The sequence below is a fragment of the Acipenser ruthenus genome, chromosome 6 (assembly GCF_902713425.1).
Source record: "Acipenser ruthenus chromosome 6, fAciRut3.2 maternal haplotype, whole genome shotgun sequence".
NCBI classification, from domain to species: Eukaryota; Metazoa; Chordata; class Actinopteri; order Acipenseriformes; family Acipenseridae; genus Acipenser; species Acipenser ruthenus.
In genome coordinates this window covers 31698635-31720939 of record NC_081194.1, presented here as the reverse complement: position 1 = coordinate 31720939, position 22305 = coordinate 31698635, and the positions used below count along the sequence as shown (strand labels likewise).

Genomic DNA, 22305 nt, shown 5'->3' with positions numbered 1-22305 from the left:
ACTATCTAATACGATCCACATGTTTTAAACTACCAACCCCTTCTGAAAACTTGTAAGCAACCTGATGTAACTCACTTCCACATTTAGGGGGAATTTAAATTAAAAAAAATGTAATATTAGAAGAAAAAAAATGAATTAGCACAGTTTGCATAGAAAATAACTAAAAATAAATTACATCTTTGTTTCGACTATGTGCCTTCAGTAGTAAAGCCACCCTCATATTAATGGCATAGTTTGTTGGTCTCTTGTCTGGCTTTTGAAAAGTTTCACTGAATACATTTTATTCTGTTTTTATTTGTGATTTTCTAGCTCCGTAACAGCTCACCGGTCGTCACCGTAGCTCTTTTCGCCAGGTCTGGTTTAGACTTGCGTGCAAAGGTTGCTGCTTACGTGTGAAGCGTTTCCTTGTATTAAGAGGGTGGAGTTATCAATTCAGCACCAGCAGGCATAAAATGAAACACCCTAAGCGCACTGTTAACTCTAATCTCCAGTGTGACGACTCAGTGTACAGCATTATAGTTTTACAGGGGTCTTTACACGAATACAAGAAGACAAAGTGTTTCTTTTTTAGCAAATGTAGAATTGCAGTGACTGAAAAAGGTACATCCTCAGTGAACAAGGTACTGTTTGTGCATCTTTATGTTATTTGCTTCTGTTAAATGTGTCATGTGTAACTTGTAAATATTATGTTGGTTTTCATTTATTTCTGTTGTTGAAGATTTTAAACAAATGGGACTTCTAAAATACTAATTCATTACTGGTGTTTTATTTTATGTTTTTATTGAATTAATTAATTTTCCTACCAAAATAGTGTCTGTTTGCAAGACATTATACAGGCTGTGCTCTTTATTACTGTATAGCATAGTAAATTGGTAAAGGCAGGTTTCGATATACTTTTTTTTAAACTAAGTAAATTATATGCTAATTTGGGTGAGTAAATTTACAGTTACTAAAATGGTGTCATGCCAAAAACAATATCATTCAAAGTTTGTGTGAAAGTCAGCTCTGTTTTTTTTACGTTTTAAGTTGTTTTTCCCACAACAGTTAGATAAGCAACAAGAAGCACAATTTAATTAACCTTTAGTTTGGTAAAAAAAAAAAAAAAAAAAGAAACACACCCTACATACAACATATAATGATATAATTATACAACATATAATTATAACATTGAAAATAAATCCAGATAAAAAGACATTTCCAAATTTTCTCTGTAATGCATGCAACTGTATTTTAATAAAACCCTTTTGTCCAGAAGAAGGCTATTTGAATTGGGACCTGGGTCGTGTTTATCAGATTTTGTGGTTTATGTTTTATCAGGATTGTATTTAGATTTTTTTTTTTTTTAATACACTCAGGACAATCTATCAGTATTCCATTTGTGTAATCCCTATAACAATTAAAAAATGTATTTCAGGAAAATTGGATTTCACTTTTAAAATATCAATTAATATGTATATTCTAACTGGATTGTGATAGAAAACATGCAGTCACCACGTAGTTTTCCGTCACTAACTATTGTAAGTTGGCAATAGTTAAATGAATTAATGTTTTGTTAGCGGAATGACACTGCCCATAGCCAACTATGTCGCCTAGTCCTAGGGAATCTCACCCTAAGAAGTTTTTAAAAAAAAAAAAAATTTATGATATTAATTTACCAGAATGTATTATGTTAATTAAGCCTCTATGCCTCAAAGTCTGCTTGGGAAACGAACCGTACAGAGTCCACCGCTTAACATAGCGTTTTGATTGATCCTTGTCTGTCAGAGGAGTATGACACAACACGAGTGGGAAAGCTTGGAGGCATTTTAGCACTGTATTCGGAGAAAGAGAGATTGATCTGCTTTCCAGAACATTTCAATAAAAATATAATATGGTGTTTTGCTGTATTAATATAACAAACTATGGGTGGTTATTACCATGTTTTATTATCATGTTATACACAAATGTAAGAACTGGCTTTCTGTGGTGATGTACTTTTTTTCTTTCAATAGCATACCATAAAACTTCAATTAAACGCCTCCAGCGTTTATTTACAATATTTGTCAGCAGACCCGGCGCATATTGCAGACCAGTGATTATTTGAGACCGGCATTTATATCAGATCACTAGCTTCACATGCTTGATGCGGTCATTGAGAAGCCGCTAACACACAACCTTGTAGCAACATCGTAACTCAATTTAAACATTACAGCAACTGTGTTAAAAGGTTGTGTGTCAGTGGGAACTAAGTAACAGTTTTGTTTTACAACAAAATTACATTGTATTGTACACCCTCAAGTATAATGCGAAAGTATTAATACAGTATTTTTATATGCACTGGTTAACAAGGATACGGTATGCAAAACATTAGAAAATGAACAAGCAGAAGTAGGAATTTGTATTTAAAAACAGAATTAGATCTACAATTGTTAATAATAATAATAATAATAATAATAATAATAATAATAATAATAATAATAATAATAGCAGTGTGGAGTAGTGGTTAGGGCTCTGGACTCTTGACCCGAGGATTGTGGGTTCAATCCCTGGTGGGCGACACTGCTGCTGTACCCTTAAGCAAGGTACTTTACCTACATTGCTCCAGTAAAAACCCAACTGTATAAATGGGTAATTGTATGTAAAAATAATGTGTAAAAAATAATGTAATTGTATGTAAAAATAATGTGATATCTTCTAACAATTGTAAGTCGTCCTGGATAAGGGCGTCTGCTAAGAAATAAATAATAATAATAATAATTAACAGTTAAATCCACTAAAAGACTGCCCTGTAGAACACAGGCGTGTAGGCTACGCTTGTAGCATAATAATAATAATAATAGTTTTTTTTTTTTTCTTTTAGTCGTTGCCAATTAGTTTTTATTATTTTCTCCCCAATTTGAAATGCCCAATTATTTTTTAGGCTCAGCTTACCGCTACCACCCCTGCGCTGACTCGGGAGGGGCGAAGATGAACACACGCTGTCCTCCGAAGCGTGTGCCGTCAGCCGCCCGCTTCTTTACACACTGCGAACTCACCGTGCAGCCGCCTCAGAGCTACAGCGTCGGAGGACAACGCAGCTCTGGGCAGCTTACAGGCAAGCCCGCAGGCGCCCGGCCAGACTACAGGGGTCGCTGCTGCGCGGTGAACCGAGGACACCCTGGCCGACCTAACCCTCCCTCCCCCCGGGCGACGCTTGGCCAATTGAGCGCCGCCCCCTGGGTGCTCCCGTCCACGGTCGGCTGGACTCGAACCGGCGACGTCCGGGCTATAGAGCACATCCTGCACTCTAGCGAGTGCTTTTACTGGATGCGCCACTCGGGAGCCCCATAATAATAATAGTTTTAAAAAGATAATAGATTACACAGGTAGAAGCTAAAGAGAAAGTATAGAGGAAAGGGATAAAGCAATTAACAAATGTGTTACATTTTAATAAATACCATGAAGTCAACTGTACAGAACAGAGCATGTGAGTGGAGTGGCGCGCGAGTGGAACGAGGAGTGAAGCGGGACCATTTTGCTAGGAGCTTGGAGTGGAGTGGGTAAAGTGCCTCAGCAGAGTTTTATAGCTCTTTCATTTCATGTAAAATTAAATAAATTTTCTTGTAGCGTATTTCTTAATAAAGCTGGTTAAACTTCTCTTTAATCTTGTCTTTGCTGAATTGCTTTTAAAATTTAGATAATACATTTCAGTAGGCTGATCAGAAGAGACCCAATCTCTGTGTGACGCTATAGAGCGAGCGAGTCTGTTACTAATTTATGAAATTTTACCAACATACCCCTCAGTGGCACATACAAAACGGTTAATAATCCATAAATAAAAAAAATAAATTGAAGGGGGGATAGTGAAAAAGTGTGGGATAGCGAGATATACATTTTGGAAGCGATTTACACTAGCAGTGGCGCGGAGCATGTGGAACTGGCTGCACACATAGAAGCACTGGAGCAGAACGAACTGGGGAAATAAAAGCAATGGAGCGAGCGGTTTCAAAGAGGAAGAGAGCAAGGAGCGGCGTTTATCAGCGCTCCACTCAGCTCACATGTTCTGGTATAGAATGAAGGAAGTCAGTAATTAAAAAAAACATTCTTATCTTTGGGTGAGTTCAGAGACCAAAGGGAGAGAGTAAAATAATTATATTATTACTACAGTATTTGAATGGCGTTTAAATAAATAGTACATTCTGCTCTGCTTCCAACAAAGAAATTGCCTCACAGTACATTCCATTCACTTAAACTTGTTTTATCTTGTTGAGAGTACCTAACTAGTCATTTTAGGCTAGATATTCTTGGAGAGAAATTGGTTTGACTATACCCTGAAGGCCTATCATTATGGGAACATAATCCTCATATTCTGCCCAGATTAATAAATGCTTTGCCAGTCTTTATAAAATCAATTACATAGATTAACATACAATCTATCTCAACCACTGTGAACCAGTAGGAAATAAATTATTAATTTCATTTTTGAATTTTTATTCAAGCGTCTACACTTCTGAATCTCCAGCAGATTCCTTTTAATTTATTTTTTTGAGACCCCTAAACCAGAGCTGACTTGGGGGAGCCCTTCTCACTGGATGAAATTATGCAGGCAGTTAGGTTAATGCAGATTGGCAAGTCCCTGGGCTCAGATGGGTTTCCCATATTATTATTATTATTTGTTTATTTAGCAGACGCCTTTATCCAAGGCGATTTACAGAGACTAGGGTGTGTGAACTATGCATCATCTGCAGCGTCACTTACAATTACGTCTCACCCGAAAGACGGGGCACAAGGAGGTTAAGTGACTTGCTCAGGGTCACACAATGAGTCAGTGGCTGCGGTGGGATTTGAACCGGGGACCTCCTGGTTACAAGCCCTTTTCTTTAACCACTGGACCACACAGCCTCCTATAGACCTGCTAGATTGCAGTTCATATCGTCCCATTTCCCTCCTAAAGATCTTTACAAAAGGTATCACACTCTCCAATGTCATCTCTTGGATTATGCTACTATATTCAGCTCATACAAATAATACACTTTCCAAATAGTTTTCACTCCATCGCAGAACAAGGCATGGTTGCCCCCTTTCCCCTCTTCTCTTAATTATTGCCGTTGAGCCCCTCTCAATTTCCCTAGTAGTCAGAATCTATAAGGGGTGATGTGGTAGTGTGTGTGTGTGGGGGGGGGGGGGGGGGATATTGTGTGGGAGGGAATTAAAATCCTCCCTGCAAAAACGCATGTGTGTAACTAAGGTGATCACAGGTGTTGAAATGGTTAGTGTTGGATTTAATGTCAGTGGAGGTGTTTCATGTTGCTGTGTCCGTGTCCTGTTTGTTTACGTTTCGTGATTTTTTTGTGTAGCCTTTTGTTTGGCCCTTGTGCAGTTTATTTTGTCAACTGTGTTTTGTTAAGTGTTTGTACCATTTTTTATTTATGTATTAAGCATGTGAACCGGTTCTTAAACTTGCTTTCTCTGCCTCTGAGTCTCTTCCTGGTTATAACAGCCTAGCCAGAGACATCATCCTTGTCACAGGTGATTTGGGGTGGGCAGGAGCAAAGGGCTTTCTTGCATGCTGAACATTTTCTTCTTTACCTTGGTGGCCATCCAAATTTATTTAATAATTTTCTGAAGCAGTCAAAGGTTGTGCTTGGGGGGGGGGGGTTTGAAAGGCAATGTACACTTTTTGATTTTAAAAAAATGATGACATTTTTATATAGCTTGAAACATTCATATGCCACCCTGAAAAAGAACTGTAACCAACAGAGATGCAATTGCAAATACCTGCACAATTCATTCAAAAACAATACATGTAATAATATGTCTAAAATGTATTTATCATACAGTACATCATACCATACAAAAAAACTTATTTAAAAAAAAAAAAAAAAAATAACAACAAAGATTTAAAAATTCTGCCTGTCATACAATACTACTTGGTTTCATTTCCAAATCAGATTATATATAATATATTTACTGTGGCAGAGCAGATCTCTGCCTGGAAGAAATGTGTTGGGGATTGGCAGGGATAGGGTTAATTTCTGTTCCTTCCAGAGAAAGGTCGGGGTGTGGCTGTCGCAGCCACAGGTATAATTTATTTTTCTGTTAAAGTTAATGTCACCTGTCTGTAGCAGGTATTTAAATGTTTGTTCTGGGCAGTCTCCAGTTTCCAGTCTGTGTGAAGTGAGAGGCTGTCATGGTGAAGAGACCAGTGTGGTTTTAAAAAAAAAAGGTAGTATGTGAACCTTTTGTTTGTGGTGTATCGTGTATGTTTTGTAACTGGTAAACAGCTTAGCTGTCCAGTTGATTAGTTTAAGAACTGAAGAAAAAGTGTAGTTAGTACTCCTTGAGTGAGGTAGATTTTCGTTTTCTTTTTCTTTTATTAAGTCACGAAAGTGCTGTTAAAAATACCATTCTTGTCTCTGGGTCTGCTTAAAAAGGGCTATTGAACCTTTAAAATAAGAACAATCTTTCACTATATATATATATATATATATATATATATATATATATATATATATATATATATATATATATATTTATACTGTCAAACCTGTATTAAGAGACCACTCAAGGGACAGTCTAATAGTGATCTCTTAACACAGGAGGGCCCATAACTTATGAATTTTCTATTTGTCTCTGACATGCTTTCCTGTAATTATGTATATCTTACATACACTGTAAAAGCCAGAAGATGTAATATGAACAAAAGGAAGTATGTAATTTAATAACATTCATTTAGATAATGCGTTTACAAAACAAATTATTTTGTGAAAGTAATGAATGCTTGCCTGTCTCAGGTCACACAAAATGTTTTAAATCCTTTGCAAATTTCAATGCCTGTGTCTGCCTTTCATGTATGTGTTGATTCATTGCATCCTGAAACCAATGCCAGCATAAGCAGAAGATATTTTTCGATTACCGCACACATTGTTTTCATACTCTTATAAGTATGGCTTGGATTTTTCTGTGTTTATTTTTCTTTTAACGGTTTGTCTTTAAGTCTTAAGCCTCTACATCTTAATTATGAGAACATTCTGTTAAATTAGCGAGAAAGAACAACACAACATGAGACACATTGGAAGCTACCTAGTTCCCACGCAAGTGCGAGAACGAAATGCAAGTTGAAGTAGCATCTGGGGGGAGTGATTAATGTCATTGCTTGCTCATGTGTTCGAATAATGAAGAAGGTGAAACAGAATCAGCAAGTCAATCAGGACATCAAAGTAAAAAGAAGAGACTTTGTTTAGTAATTAACAGTTTAATTAAGATATTTAATTGGCTCAAAACACAGTCACGTGAGCAAAAATAAAAAACCTAAAACTTCAAGCCCTAGTTCTTTCCGTTTCAAAATGCTGTATCTGCGTCTTTCTAGTGCAGAATTGTTCAGCAGTTTTTCTGGCACTTACTGTCTTTACAAGTTTAATAACTTTAATTCTGTCATCTAGGGAGGACCTTTTGTTTCCTTCCTTTACAAGAAAGCACTATGTGTGCAGCAGTGTGGAGTAGTGGTTAGGGCTCTGGACTCTTGACCGGAGGGTTGTGGGTTCAGTCCACGGTGGGGACAGTGTTGCTGTACCCTTGAGCAAGGTACTTTACCTAGATTGCTCCAGTAAAAACTCAACTGTATAAATGGGTAATTGTATGTAAAAAAATAATGTGATATCTTGTAACAATTGTAAGTCGCCCTGGATAAGGCCGTCAGCTAAGAAAGTAAATAATAATAATTAATTACGGATAAAAGACTGCTAAAATGGTTACCGTATTCCTTTGAATTTAGGACGTATCATTTAAAACCATATTTTTCTTATAACAATAGCCCTGTGTAAGGGTGCTTAATATAGGTTTGAGTCCGTTGCTGGGTAAGAGAATTGTGGTCGCTGGTCGCGTTAGACAGGTGGTCGCTTAATACAGTTAAATAAAGCACAAATATCATTGGGAGGAATTTAAAGTGGTCACTTAGACCAGGTGGTCGCTAAATAAAGGTGGTAGGATGAGCAGGTTTGACTGTGTGTGTGTGTATATATATATATATATGTATATATATTGATAGATAGATAGACAGATAATATTAGACACACAGAAAAATAATAACATTTTCACCACTTTGGAAATCCATGAGCCAGTACAGGTACAGATCGTGATCCTCTTGCGAGCCATAGAATGAAAAAGATTATCAAATTTTGAACCGGTGCTCAAATTATGCAATTTCTACATGTTTACTATGGTGAGTAATTACATTTTGAAAACATAGGGCCTGCTTCTGCATTCAACATTTTGAATGTATGCATTTTTTTAGGGGTGGAGGGGTGGGGTGTCTTGAGAGAGTACACTATGTACACTTCTTATACTTGATTGTCATTTTGGATGACCCCTTACAGACACAGCTTCTTTTCCTTTCCCCATATCCTTTCTATTGTAGAACAAATTGGCAAGCTTTCTGGATATAAACTCAACTTGAACAAAAGTTAATTATTTCTTATTAACCAGCTGCTCAAAACTATCCCCTCTCTGATTTCCCCTTTAAGTTGCAGCCAATAGTTTCACAATTTAGGAGTCACAGTTACTCTCTGACACCAATCTTTTTAAATCAAATTGTTCATATCTACTGGAGCATATCAAGCAGGACTTTATCCGTTGGTCTACTCTACCTCTCTCTGGTTGGCCGCATTAACTGTTATTATTTATTTCTTAGCAGACGCCCTGATCCAGGACGACTTACAACTGTTTTCACATCATTTTTACAATTACATTATTTTTACATACAATTACCCATTTATACAGTTGGGTTTTTACTGGAGCAATCTAGGTAAAGTACCTTGCTCAAGGGTACAGCAACACTGTCCCCACCGTGGACTGAACCCACAACCCTCCGGTCAAGAGTCCAGAGCCCTAACCACTACTCCACACTGCTGCCCTACTCCACACTGCTGCCCTACTCCACACTGCTACCAGTTAAGATGAAATCCCTCCATAAATGTCTATATATCATTGAAAATACTCCAGTTACTAAAGCCTTTGACCAAATTATCTCTTCTTTCATTTGAAATAAAAAGCCTCCCCAGATCCTCAGAACCTTTTTTCAAAGACCAAAACCATTAGGGGGACATGCACTCCCAAACTTTCAACTTTATTACTGGGTGTGGCAGGGCAGAGCCCTGCCTGTAAATAATGTTTGTGGTGTTTTGGTGGTGGTTGACAGGGATGTGGTTAATTTCCTTTCCCTGCGAAAAATGTGAGAATGGCTGGAGCCTTTATTGAATAATTGATGATTAATTAGGCTCCAGCCACATGGGATAAAATGTGGGAAATCCTTTGTTTGAGAGAGTTTTTGGGTGAGTGAACCTGTGTTCTTGTATGTTACTGTGGTATTATTTGTAAATGTTCAGTGAAGTCTCTGCTCAGACTGAACAGTATTTTTGTGTTTGTTTAAACCTTTACTTTGGCCCATGTGCCTTTTTGTATTATTTATTTTTGTTTGCTTATTAAAGTGCGCACCAGAGCTTAAACTGCAGTTTCCTTGCCTCTGAGTCTCCTTCTCTGCCAATAACACCTGGGCCCACAACCCTATCCTGTCACACTGGGCAATTAACATTCATAGCATTTCCTACTGGATGCAATCCCACCTCAAGCTTGGTTGCAGATGGAAGCATTTCCTGACAGTCTTCTTATCTACCTGCCCTTCCTCTATGCACCTCCTGGCGCAGTACTAAACCACTAAGGCTGTCCCTCAGGATTTGGACACAGTTTAGACAGCACTTAGCCTGTAGTCCATGTCTATTTACGCCCCTGTTGATGCAAACCACTTGTTTCCACCTTCACTAGGGGACCAGGCCTTTCGCATTCGACATAGAAGTGGTCTCTTGAAGACCTATATATTGACAACAATTTTACTTCATTTGAACAGCTCTCCCAATAAGTCAGTCTGCCAAGATCACATTTTGGCAGCTATTTGCAAGTTTGGAATTAACAACAAAATAGCATGATTTCCTTTATTTCCTTGAACTTTGCGACCTTTTGCCACATTTCAGGCTTCAAACATAAAGATATGAAACTGTAATTTTTTGTGAAGAATCAACAACAAGTGGGACACAATCATGAAGTGGAACGAAATTTATTGGATATTTCAAACTTTTTTAACAAATAAAAAACTGAAAAATTGGGCGTGCAAAATTATTCAGCCCCTTTACTTTCAGTGCAGCAAACTCTCTCCAGAAGTTCAGTGAGGATCTCTGAATGATCCAATGTTGACCTAAATGACTAATGATGATAAATAGAATCCACCTGTGTGTAATCAAGTCTCCGTATAAATGCACCTGCACTGTGATAGTCTCAGAGGTCCGTTTAAAGCGCAGAGAGCATCATGAAGAACAAGGAACACACCAGGCAGGTCCGAGATACTGTTGTGGAGAAGTTTAAAGCCGGATTTGGATACAAAAAGATTTCCCAAGCTTTAAACATCCCAAGGAGCACTGTGCAAGCGATAATATTGAAATGGAAGGAGTATCAGACCACTGCAAATCTACCAAGACCTGGCCGTCCCTCTAAACTTTCAGCTCATACAAGGAGAAGACTGATCAGAGATGCAGCCAAGAGGCCCATGATCACTCTGGATGAACTGCAGAGATCTACAGCTGAGGTGGGAGACTCTGTCCATAGGACAACAATCAGTCGTATACTGCACAAATCTGGCCTTTATGGAAGAGTGGCAAGAAGAAAGCCATTTCTTAAAGATATCCATAAAAAGTGTCGTTTACAGTTTGCCACAAGCCACCTGGTAGACACACCAAATATGTGGAAGAAGGTGCTCTGGTCAGATGAAACCAAAATCGAACTTTTTGGCAACAATGCAAAACGTTATGTTTGGCGTAAAAGCAACACAGCTCATCACCCTGAACACACCATCCCCACTGTCAAACATGGTGGTGGCAGCATCATGGTTTGGGCCTGCTTTTCTTCAGCAGGGACAGGGAAGATGGTTAAAATTGATGGGAAGATGGATGGAGCCAAATACAGGACCATTCTGGAAGAAAACCTGATGGAGTCTGCAAAAGACCTGAGACTGGGACGGAGATTTGTCTTCCAACAAGACAATGATCCAAAACATAAAGCAAAATCTACAATGGAATGGTTCACAAATAAACATATCCAGGTGTTAGAATGGCCAAGTCAAAGTCCAGACCTGAATCCAATCGAGAATCTGTGGAAAGAACTGAAAACTGCTGTTCACAAATGCTCTCCATCCAACCTCACTGAGCTCGAGCTGTTTTGCAAGGAGGAATGGGCAAAAATTTCAGTCTCTCGATGTGCAAAACTGATAGAGACATACCCCAAGCGACTTACAGCTGTAATCGCAGCAAAAGGTGGCGCTACAAAGTATTAACTTAAGGGGGCTGAATAATTTTGCACGCCCAATTTTTCAGTTTTTTATTTGTTAAAAAAGTTTGAAATATCCAATAAATTTCGTTCCACTTCATGATTGTGTCCCACTTGTTGTTGATTCTTCACAAAAAATTACAGTTTCATATCTTTATGTTTGAAGCCTGAAATGTGGCAAAAGGTCGCAAAGTTCAAGGGGGCCGAATACTTTCGCAAGGCACTGTATTACTCACAAAATTTACAAATGTTTTTATTATTCTTTTACAGAAATAAAAAGAAACTATGCCTCCTCCCGGTGTGTGTTTAAACATTGTGAAGGATCGTCAGAGAGAAGACGGACAGGGAACTCCAAGCAACCCATGTAACTTTAATGGTCAGGATTTTCGAGTCTTGCGTGACTACTGTCTAAATAATAGATGCAGGTTTGTCGATAAAACATTCCCACCTTTAATTGAATCCATTGGACAGGAATTACTGACTCCAGAAGAAATGAGCAGAGTGGTATGGAAAAGACCAGGGGTAAGTACATATATCTTAAATTTCTATTGAAAAAATATATATTTTCAGGTTGCATTTAAACAGAGGTAATTGGCTAATCTACAGTTACCATGAAATAATAGTGTGACAAGGCTGTAAGAACCTTAGGGACCACTCTTCTGAAACACTTTTGATTTCAAGTCCCCCCCACTGGTCATTAACCCCCTCTGAAATTTGAATTTTTGGTATTTGGGTGATTTTTTGGAGCCCCCCCAAGTGAGTTATTACAGCCTAAATTTGGTAGAAATATCAACAATTCTAATTTCAGACCTTTGCCAGGTCACAGCTCGAAGGGGAAATACAAAAAATAAAAAAAAGATTAGCATTTCTGAACTCAGTGGGCCTGAAAACCCCCAGGTGAATTTTTCTAGCAAAATCTGAGACGGTCGGGCAACAAAATGTTCCTCTTATTTGAAAATAGTGTTTTTATCATTGTTACTGTTTTCACATTAAACTAACAAAAAAAAAACAACCGCTGACTGCTGCACAGGCACTGCACCTTTCTTTTCCAATTCAAGTTTAATGTTATGTTATAACCATATGTACTACTTTTTTTAGTCTATCATTTTGCATACTTTTAATTTAGAATAGTAGCTTTTATGAAAAGAACATTTTTTGGAAGAAAATATTCTGGAACAAATTACTTTGCACATATACAGGACATATGTAATGCTTGGGTTACCTTTATTGTTGGTTACCAGAGCCCTTTTCAGAAGAGTGGATTTTTAGGTCCTTGTTAAGTTCTTTCATTATAGTGTGTTTATCACTTTGATACACAATGAAACAGGAACACTTTGCAAACCTGTTTTTCTTTTTTCCTTTCACGATTTTACTCACTGTAATCCTTTTGTTATTTTTTACTTAATCATCGCCAAGTTTTGATTTCCGTTCTGTTTTTTTATGGACAAGAAATCTCATGGACACTGCTGTTACAATTTCCAAACGTTTTATTACTGCCTGCATATAACAGAAAGACAGCACAGCGCTCAGTCTCGGCCTCCAGGCCCTGCTAAACCCCTCTGCTCCAAGGTTGATAGGCTGAGCGTATGTTTTGACATTGAATAACAAACCACTGCAGTGACTTGGTATGTCTGTTTCACATTTACATTTAAATAAATCAATAACAAATGCGTATATGTATATATACATATATAAAGAGAAAGCAAGAGAGGAATGCATCATAATGTTAAGACAGTAATAATAGCATCTGCATATACATAATAAATACTATAAACATATACATACAAATCGTGTATAATCCCCAAAAAATGACAATACCTGCATAAAACAGAAAGACAGCACAGTGCTCAGTCTCAGCCTCCAGACCCTGCTAAACCCCTGCACCATAATAGAGATGTCACTTAATATACAGATATATACAAAAATAGAGCCTGTCATAATATAAAATACATGGGCAATAATATTCTCCTAATTGTTTTAATTATGTAATTATTTATAAGTTAAATCATATTTAAAACCAAGGTTTTCTATATATTCATACCCAGGGGCTTGTGCTGGAATTGAAATCTTAAAACACTGGTTTGTTTATCAAGTTTTTCTGTTATGTCTATGTAGGTGTATGAAATGAGCAATCAACTTAGAAAAGAAACATATAATACATGGGGTTCCCGACTGGCACATCCGGTAAAGGCTCTCTGCGTGGAGTGCAGGATGCCAGGGTGTCCTCAGCTCACCAGCAATCCCTGTAGACTGGCCGGGCGCCTGCGGGCTTGCCTGTAAGCTGCCCACAGCTGCGTTGTCCTACAGGAAGGATGCTTTTCAGGGGCGATGTATAAAATACTGACCTGCCTATCCTTGTATGAAATATGGGAGGGATCAGGGTGCTTGGACACCTCCATAGACAGCAGTTTCATTCAAGATTTTTCCTGCCAAGCACATGTTGTCACCACTTGGCTGTGATTGCAGCAGCCAGAAAAAATCGCTCTGGATTCGATTTGAGCGTCACCGTGGGTATCGTCCCATGCTGATCTGCCCAACACCATATGAAAGTAATGGCAGCGATACAGACGGTAAAATATATCACATGCTGCACCGCACATTTCTATCCTGGGCTTAAGATCATTTTTTTCCTGTCATCCTGTCTGGTGCTGTTGGTGTCAGTTTCTCAACACACACTAGTAATCACTCAGTAACAAGGTGCAAACTGCCGATTGATCGATCTGTAGGAGCATTTATTAAGGTCCCTTTGTTAAAAAAATTAAAAAAATAATAATTAAATCTAAATTTGTAACGATGATCAGCTTTTAAAAAGTACTCATGGAACTTTTACTCCTGGAATGATGTTCAGCTTTTAAAAAGTACTCATGGTTCTCACTCCAGGCTGCAAAATGTTTAAACAGCTCTCTACGGCACTTACTGCACTAGCAAAATCAATGTTCTCCCTCTGCATAAAATAGCATAATTTAAAATAATGTGCAGTTTTTCCTCCGATTGTACTACTGCAGCTGGACTCTAATGTTAAGTGAACACGAATACGAGCGTGTCAGTAACTGCACATTACGGGGGACCGTGTGCAAACCGAGTACATGCGTGTCCATAACTGCACGTTAGGAGCAAATACGTTCAGTTTGTGAGTGTCAGTGGCAGAAAGTGCAAATGCAGTACATTGATAAGCAGAAATCAATATTTTGGAATGGCTTAAGAAATGGTACTAGTGTATTCAAGAATATTAATTGGGCTATATTAAGAAATTCTGTGCAAATGTTGTATTTAACATACTGGTATGTTTTCTTAAACCACTGGAGCCATATTTCTAATATGATTGGCAATTGTTTGTGTAAATTATGTAAGAAGTGCTAAATGGTGTGTTTGCAAACTGGAACTTTAAGGTTTTGAGAGAAAAGCTGGGACATGATGAGAAATGATGGAAATGGGGATGGTCCCAGTCAAACCAGGACATCTGGTCCCACTACAAAGAAAAGAGTTACAGTTGCAGAAATAAGTCTGCAGTGACAGAAATAACCTACTGTATTGATAGTTACTGCATGTGAAATTGGAAAGCCTGAAAGAAAGGAGAGGCCTTTCTGCTTGACAGGCCAGGAGGAAACTAAATAGACATTTAGTTGGTGTTCACACACTACTACTCTATGTAACCCTATGTGACAGGGTGGGCGAGTGGTGACGTGAGGCCAGAAGCAGGAACCAAAAACACAAGAAGTACTGCAGTGAGAAAAGACGTGGCGTGCGCCGTTTAATTAAATAATACAAAAATAAAATAAAAGGTTCAGACAAAAACACTGTGCGCACAGATCAAAATAAATATTTAAACAAAACAAATCTCAAACACAAAATACAAAACCAAATAGGTCAGGCTGGGCAGATTGCTGTCACTGTTCCTGTTGCCGTTCCTGTTCCTGTTCCTGTTCCTAATCCTAATCCTAATCCTAATACTAATCCTAATCTTTGTTTTTAAATAAATTGCTCTCGCTCTGCTCCTCTGTACAACCCAAACGAGTCCAGAGAGCTGCAGGCTTTTATTCAGGTGACCATCTCCCGATTAGCAACAATTACACAACTAATTAAACTCTGGAGATGGTCACCTTCTGCACAAGGTTTTTAATTATTCCTGGCAGAGGACCAGCACCAATCTCGCCTCTGCCAGAACACGACAATAACAAACCAAAACGCACGGCTACGCCATCATATTTAAATACAATAAATAAATATAAAAACAATACTGACGACGGTTCTGCCGTCATATAAATACATAAATCATAAAACAAAAAAACAAATACAAAACAATAAACTGCACAGGGGCGGAGGGGGAGACCCCGTTCTAAAAATAAATAAACAAATCAATGTACAGGGCTCCTAGTCCTGTTACATCCTAACAAAGCATTGTGATGGGGTACTCCCCCCCTGTGCATATTATGTATTATTTTGTATTTATATTATGTTATGTTATGTTTTGAAGGACGGGCAAAATGTTTTAAATACCTCGTGAGAATGCGTGACTGTCGGCTGGTAATGAATTAGCTGACAGTCACACAGATTTAGTAAACTATAGCCGAGGGGTTAATAAGATAATTAATAGCCAGTTAATCCCTCGGCATTAGTATAAAAGACCTGCAGCTGCACAGGGTTGGTTATCTGGAGGAGAAAAGAGACGAGTAAGAACAGATACTAAAAGTAAACCATTGCTACTCATGCTGGCTTTAAATCAGCACGATACTTGTTATTATTGTTTGTTTGTTTTGGCCCTTGTGTCTTTTTGTTTTGTGAAACAGTTTTGTTTTGTTTAAACTTTTTATTTATTAATAAACTTGCCGCAGCACTTTTCATACTCCAGTCAGCTGTTGTCGAGTTTCAGTTCTTGGTCTGACGTCATCCACCAGCCATCCTATTCACAAGCATCTGGAAGTTTGAACACACCTTTTAATTAATATATCTTTAGTAAAGTATCAGAATTTTATATACAGTAGGGTTATAGGATCGCAAACTTCTGTGTATGAGGGGAGTACCAGCATGGGCAGACGTGACTGGAGCAACTGGACTTTGGGCTTTATCATAGGTATACAAGTTACTTTATATATAATGTCGCCTTGCTTGCTTTTTAGTCTGTTATTAAGGCGCGGTGGTCAAGGGTTTTGTGAATTTAGGAACATTGAACTTTACCAACACAACTTGAAATTCCACCTTAACAAAAAAACAAAAACAAAAAACAAAAAAAAGCTTTTTTCACGGTTTAGCTAATGATGTTGAATTAGCTTGGTTGCCTTACTTTGCAATGTAGTCGTTCACACTTTCCATTTTTTCAGCGCTGTCAATTGATTTAAACATACAGGCAGGTGCAAATCTGCTGCCCGATTTTTTCAACCAGCAGCTGCATTTTTCAATGCCTGGTGGGTCTTTGACCCAAATCAAACGAAGTATCTATAGCTGAGAAATACGTGTTTGAGGCCATTCTACTGTTTGAAGACAACTGTGTAGCACAGCATGAATGTCGTGCTTACTACGAAATTGTCAGTGAAATGAAATGCAACGTTTACCAGTGCTGGAAAAACATGGAAATGAGATTCCCAACTCTTGCTGTGTAATCATTTTCTGCATTTAAAAAAAAAAAAAAAATGTACTGGGATGACCAGCGCTCCGGAAAGGCATCAAATATGTACAACATGTATCAGAATAATATGTAAACAAACAAACCAAAAAGTTAAATAACTGTAACACAGCAGACGCAACAGATGCACACAGGAGACAGTCTTTTTGAACTTCAGAAGCTGTTTTTTTAAAGGTATGTAAAACCTACAGTTTGTGTTTGCTGTACTGTAGAAACCCCACCACATGTTATGTAAAACGAACATTTTTGTTTATAGTTGTGTATGCTGTGAAGCTTACCGATTTACATGATTAAAACATGAATCTGATGTTGTGAAAACCATAATAAATAAATATTTAGATTCATTTTCCCTTTTTCCTACTTCTATAGGCAGTCTAATTGTATGTTTATGTAGGTAATGTATATTGTATTAAAAAACAAATAAAAAATAAACATAGTTGAATTTTCATCCCTGTGACTTCACACATTTCCCGTTTCCTCCTCCCAGTGACGGAGCAATATCAGGTGCAGCTGCACACGGGCCCACGCACTCAAAGGGCCTTGGAGGGGTTAGAAATTTATTTATTTATTGTTTAACAATGATAATATCCTTCGCATTTATATTTGCACATGTTACACATTTGTATCACTGTGGCTGCCGGTGTGCAGTGCCAGTAATTCAGATTGTATCCTCCCTCATTTCAAAAGGTATCGAGGCACGTCTTCATCATGGAAGGTTTTGGGGTACTATTCAACACAGACATTTGCAGTTGTGTGTGTGCACGATTCATCCTGTAGTTTAGACAGAAGCTGTTGGGTGCTGCTACGGGCACCAAAATAAACTACAGTAAAAATCAAGCCCGTATTTCTGATTTTAAAATAATAATTTCTGCAAATGACTGCAGAATTGTGAATTCTGTTAATAATTGCCGCAGAATTGGGGAATCCTCGTAGGGTTAGTGATTAAACCTGTTCGTTTATGATTAAAAAATAGTGTAGTGTTGGATTTAAAGATGTACGCAAAATAAAGTAGGTGAGTAGAAAACATTCTTATTATGTACTGTTTCATACATGCTAATATTCTGACAATTAAATATAGTTAAATATTGAGCACTTGATTTGGTATGTTTGATGATTATAAATGAGGGTTAAATTAACGTTTGGGGAGGGCGGCCCACATAAGGTCCTGCACCGGGACCCATCTTCCTCTTCCTCCGCCACTGCTTTCTCCGTGATTTTTACTCCAAATTTCCATGACAAAATCTCAGCATTACTTATCAGTTATTAAAATAGGAATCACTAATCAAACAAAAAATGTCACTCTCCTAAATCAAAAAGATCGAGGTTGGCTTGTCAGAAATACCGAGAGGAATTTACCACAGAATGGCCATGCATTAAAGAAGTCGAGTGTCTCAATCACACCTCAACTGTGAATACTGCCAGACAGACTTCTCTGTGAAACATGGTGGGCGTCATGACATCTCATCAAGCAGCTTCTTGACAACCTGGGATCCCTCAAGAAGCTGCTTGATGAGATTCTGGGATCAATAAGCTACTAACAACCAAACGAGCAAGATGGGCTGAATGGCCTCCTCTCGTTTGTAAACTTTCTTATGTATCACTCACGTAGATACGAAGAAACACCAACAATAAGCAAAATCTGACACTCCCCACTACTGTCTGTTTGTGCAAATGGGTTTTGAGGTTGAACTCACTTTCAATAATTAATTAATTACTGGATACTACACAGCATTTTGTGTTTTGATAGTTGCAGAGTAGTAAAAATGTAAATAATAAAAAAAACTATGTTAAATCTTTCTTGATGTTATTTTTATACAGTTTTGAGGTTGAGTATTTGTCAAGGTTTGATAGCATTTACTCTTCATTTCTAATATTTAAATCCAGAATAAATAGAATTCCAAATTTTAAAAAAAAATCAGTGTTGAAGTATTTTCTTTTGGGATTGTTAATCAAAAACGGTCTGCCGAGAACTCCACAGAGCGGGATACCATAGTGGTCCAACGCCCTATTAAGTGACTTTACATTGGTGTTTCCCTTTTTTTGTCCACTACCTGTATTTCTTCATATACCACAATTGCTATTGCAGAAATCGCATAGCTGCAGTGTTGCATTCTACATCAAGAGGCAGTTGAATACCAGGGAGTTAATTGCTGCTTTTCCTATGACTCATATGTTTTCAGTGTTTTGAGACCTCTTGAAGGACAGACAATGTGCAGACTTTGCAGTATTTAATACCTTTGAAGACAAGTACTGTACCGTTGAAAAAATCCAATACACATTTACCATAATGGGTGTGCCGTTTCTACTTGATAATAAGAGCCACAAAGAAATAACAATACAGTAGATATGATTTACTGGAAATATTTTGTTAGCTTTAATGCAGTACAGTAACAGCTGCACCCCGGCCTCACGAGTCAATACAAATAAAAGTTGCCATTACAGGTGAGGTTTCTGTCAGCCATGCTATTTTTGGAGGTTTAAATATGCACATTCATGTTTATAAAAAATGGTATGAATGTAATTTCATAGTACTGGTATTGCTTTAAAGCTCAAGCATACGGTTTGATTTCAGTAGTGTGAATACAGTACAGCTGTGGTTTTTACAAGTTAGTTTCATCAGAACACCCTTACAATGTATAAAACTGGGTCTTATCATTCCACATAAAGAATTTGAAATTAATATTAAGGAATGAAATGTTTGATTAGTGCTTTTACCTGTGTTATCGTGGCATTAGTCTTTATGGTATATAAGTAGCCAAACTGTTTCTACTTGTCTTTTGACTGGTTTCACTGCCCTTGATCAGAATTAAAATTAGACTAGCTTGCCTAAGGTACGGTTAAGTAGCTAATTTGGGTCTTTGAAATCTGTCTATCTAATATGCTAACTTTTAGGAAGAACTATACAGTATATTTATTTGTTTTTAAATTGTCTTTATTTCAGAACCTACACAGTGATCCACATTTAATAGTGGCTGGGATAAGCAGATTTGATATTTGTCAAGGATCTGTGGGTAAGATAAAGTCTATTATTATTTATTTATTTATTTATTTATTTATTTATTAGCAGACGCCCTTATCCAGGGCAACTTACAGTTGTTACAAATTATCACAATACAAAATATCGCATTACAAAATATCACATTACAGAAAAGAGCAGTCATAAAGTACAATAAAATCTGTAGAAAATAAGATCAAATTTAAATAAGAGCAAAATAAAATAGTTACATTTAAGAGCGAATTCGACTAAGAGCAGTTAAACTTATAGTAAAAATATTTGCTTATAAGAGTAAATTCCATTAAGAGCACGTAGTAAGTACAATAAATGGATAAGAATGATTTAAAATAAAAGCAATTACAAAAACTGTGAATACGGATACCTTTTAGAGTAGAATCTTATGTTCAATTGGCTGTACTGAACATTACAATCAACCTGATCAGGAAAAACAGTAATAAAAACACATCTTGTAAGGCTTTCTTAATAATAAAATGTATTTAAAGGTTGTTTTGAAAACTGGTTGACAGACAGCTTTTGTCAATTTTGAAAATAAAACTTGTGGGCAGTAACTTCATTGTAAAGATACATGATTAAGTTTTGATTACTATGTTGTGCAAAATGGGTTGGGATCCAACAGCATAATATGGGACAAACCACATAATTGATGCAAAGTATTTTTTTTTTATCTGCTGTTTAACTATCACAGCTGTAATTAAGCAATACTAGGCAGTGGTGCACAAACTTGGGGCCGCGCACCCCTGGGGGGGGGCGTGGTGTGTCACTAAGGGGGGTGCAACTAAAGAGGCAGTTCTGTTAATAAAAAAAATAAAAAAAAATGAACATTTTAAATAAATACATAAATGACTGCTAATTAGGCCAAGTTCTTACCTTTCAAATGTACAGTTGACGATTACTCTAGGTAGGACTTAGAACCAGAGAAATTATGTTTGAAGTGGTGAGTGTGTCAGTGAAACTGCAGTGAACAGTGCCGATAAGTGTAAAAAAAATGTCCTGTATTAATGTAAATTGCATATTTTTTGTGAGATTTAACAAAAAAAATGTCCAGATTTAGCTAAATACGTAAATGTTAACAAACACAGTCTTAAAAGTAAGAGTGTAAGCACAGCTCTGCAACATACAATGCCAAATCAAACACGTCAATGGGCATGGGCTTGCATGTTAAGAGCTATGCACACCGGACCCGAGCTTGCGAATCAAAATAATTAAAACTATTGATTTAAATGGAGTAATGCACAACACAAGCGAAGCGAGTGGCATAAGTGAAGTGAGCAAATATAGAAATACATTTGTTTTATTTATATTTTGCTATGCACTGTTCGCGTCGCAATGGACCAATCAGAAATAAGGTCAAAGGTAGCGGCTGTCAGTGTCTCGCTCACGCAGAGATTACCACAGAAATAAAAAAAAAATATCTACTTCAATCATGGGGTTTCCATGCGGGTCAATTTACATGTGAAATGGCGATTTGGGAGAATTACTCGGGTAAATCAGGTTTGTGGCCGAAAAAAACGGCCAAAGAGAGGGATAGGGTAAATCTTATTTACTCGTGTATATGACAAAACACACGGGAAATCCACGCCCAGTTTCGCATGGAAACCCACATTTCACTTGTAAATGTTAATGACCGTGTTTATTCTTAACTATATTGTAATATATTGCAAGGGAGCAGGTCATTTGTTACTGTGGATTCTAAGACGGCAGAAAGTAGTGGCTGATGGGCGATTTTATGGTTAGCAGTGGAGTATTTCAGCTTAATGATAATGCGGGCGTTTTTTTTTTTAATTATTTTATTTTTTATTGTGTTTTGCTGTGTCTGGTCTGTCATATTGTAAATCTCTTGTGGGTTTTCAGTTCTGTATAAAACCACTGCGTTATGCCCGTGTTATAGAATTAATGCAGCTGTTTGAGAATACGCTTGCTGCTTAAATGTCTAACTGAATTAATTCCCGTCCTTTTTTTTTTTTTTTATCCCAGCTATGTCCAAAGACAATGCGTGTCTGCCCTCCACGTTAGTAAATATAGTTTGTTAACTGGATGTCATGAGCCAGCTCGATCGCCCAAAACAGCGCAACAAACATCCAGCAAGTTGTTGATGCTCTCTCAGAACTGACCAAATAAAATTGTAAATGAACATATTGATTGTGTTTTATTTGTTTGCATCATTAATATTTGACACAACACTAAATCCAACAAGACTTAAAAGAAAGGAGAGAATCTCTGATAGCACGAGCCTCCTCAGATCGCTCCTGTCAAATTGAACCTGCGACTGAGGTAAACTTCACAGTTGCCATGGTGATCTGCAATATCTGTTGGTCAGTTTTATTTTATACCTTTGAGTTTA

General features: G+C 37.4%; 1 protein-coding gene across 1 annotated transcript in view; it reads left to right on the top strand.

The window, feature by feature from the left end:
• Window positions 1-468: 468 nt before the first annotated feature.
• Window positions 469-22305, top strand: part of zgc:136872 (uncharacterized protein LOC678524 homolog) — a 42353-nt gene continuing 20516 nt past the window's right edge. Inside the window, exons 1-3 of the mRNA XM_059025951.1 lie at window positions 469-620; window positions 11599-11850; window positions 19890-19959. Of these exons, the coding sequence (XP_058881934.1) occupies window positions 11614-11850; window positions 19890-19959 (307 nt within the window). The 5' untranslated portion in view covers window positions 469-620; window positions 11599-11613. The remainder of the gene's footprint in view (window positions 621-11598; window positions 11851-19889; window positions 19960-22305) is intronic.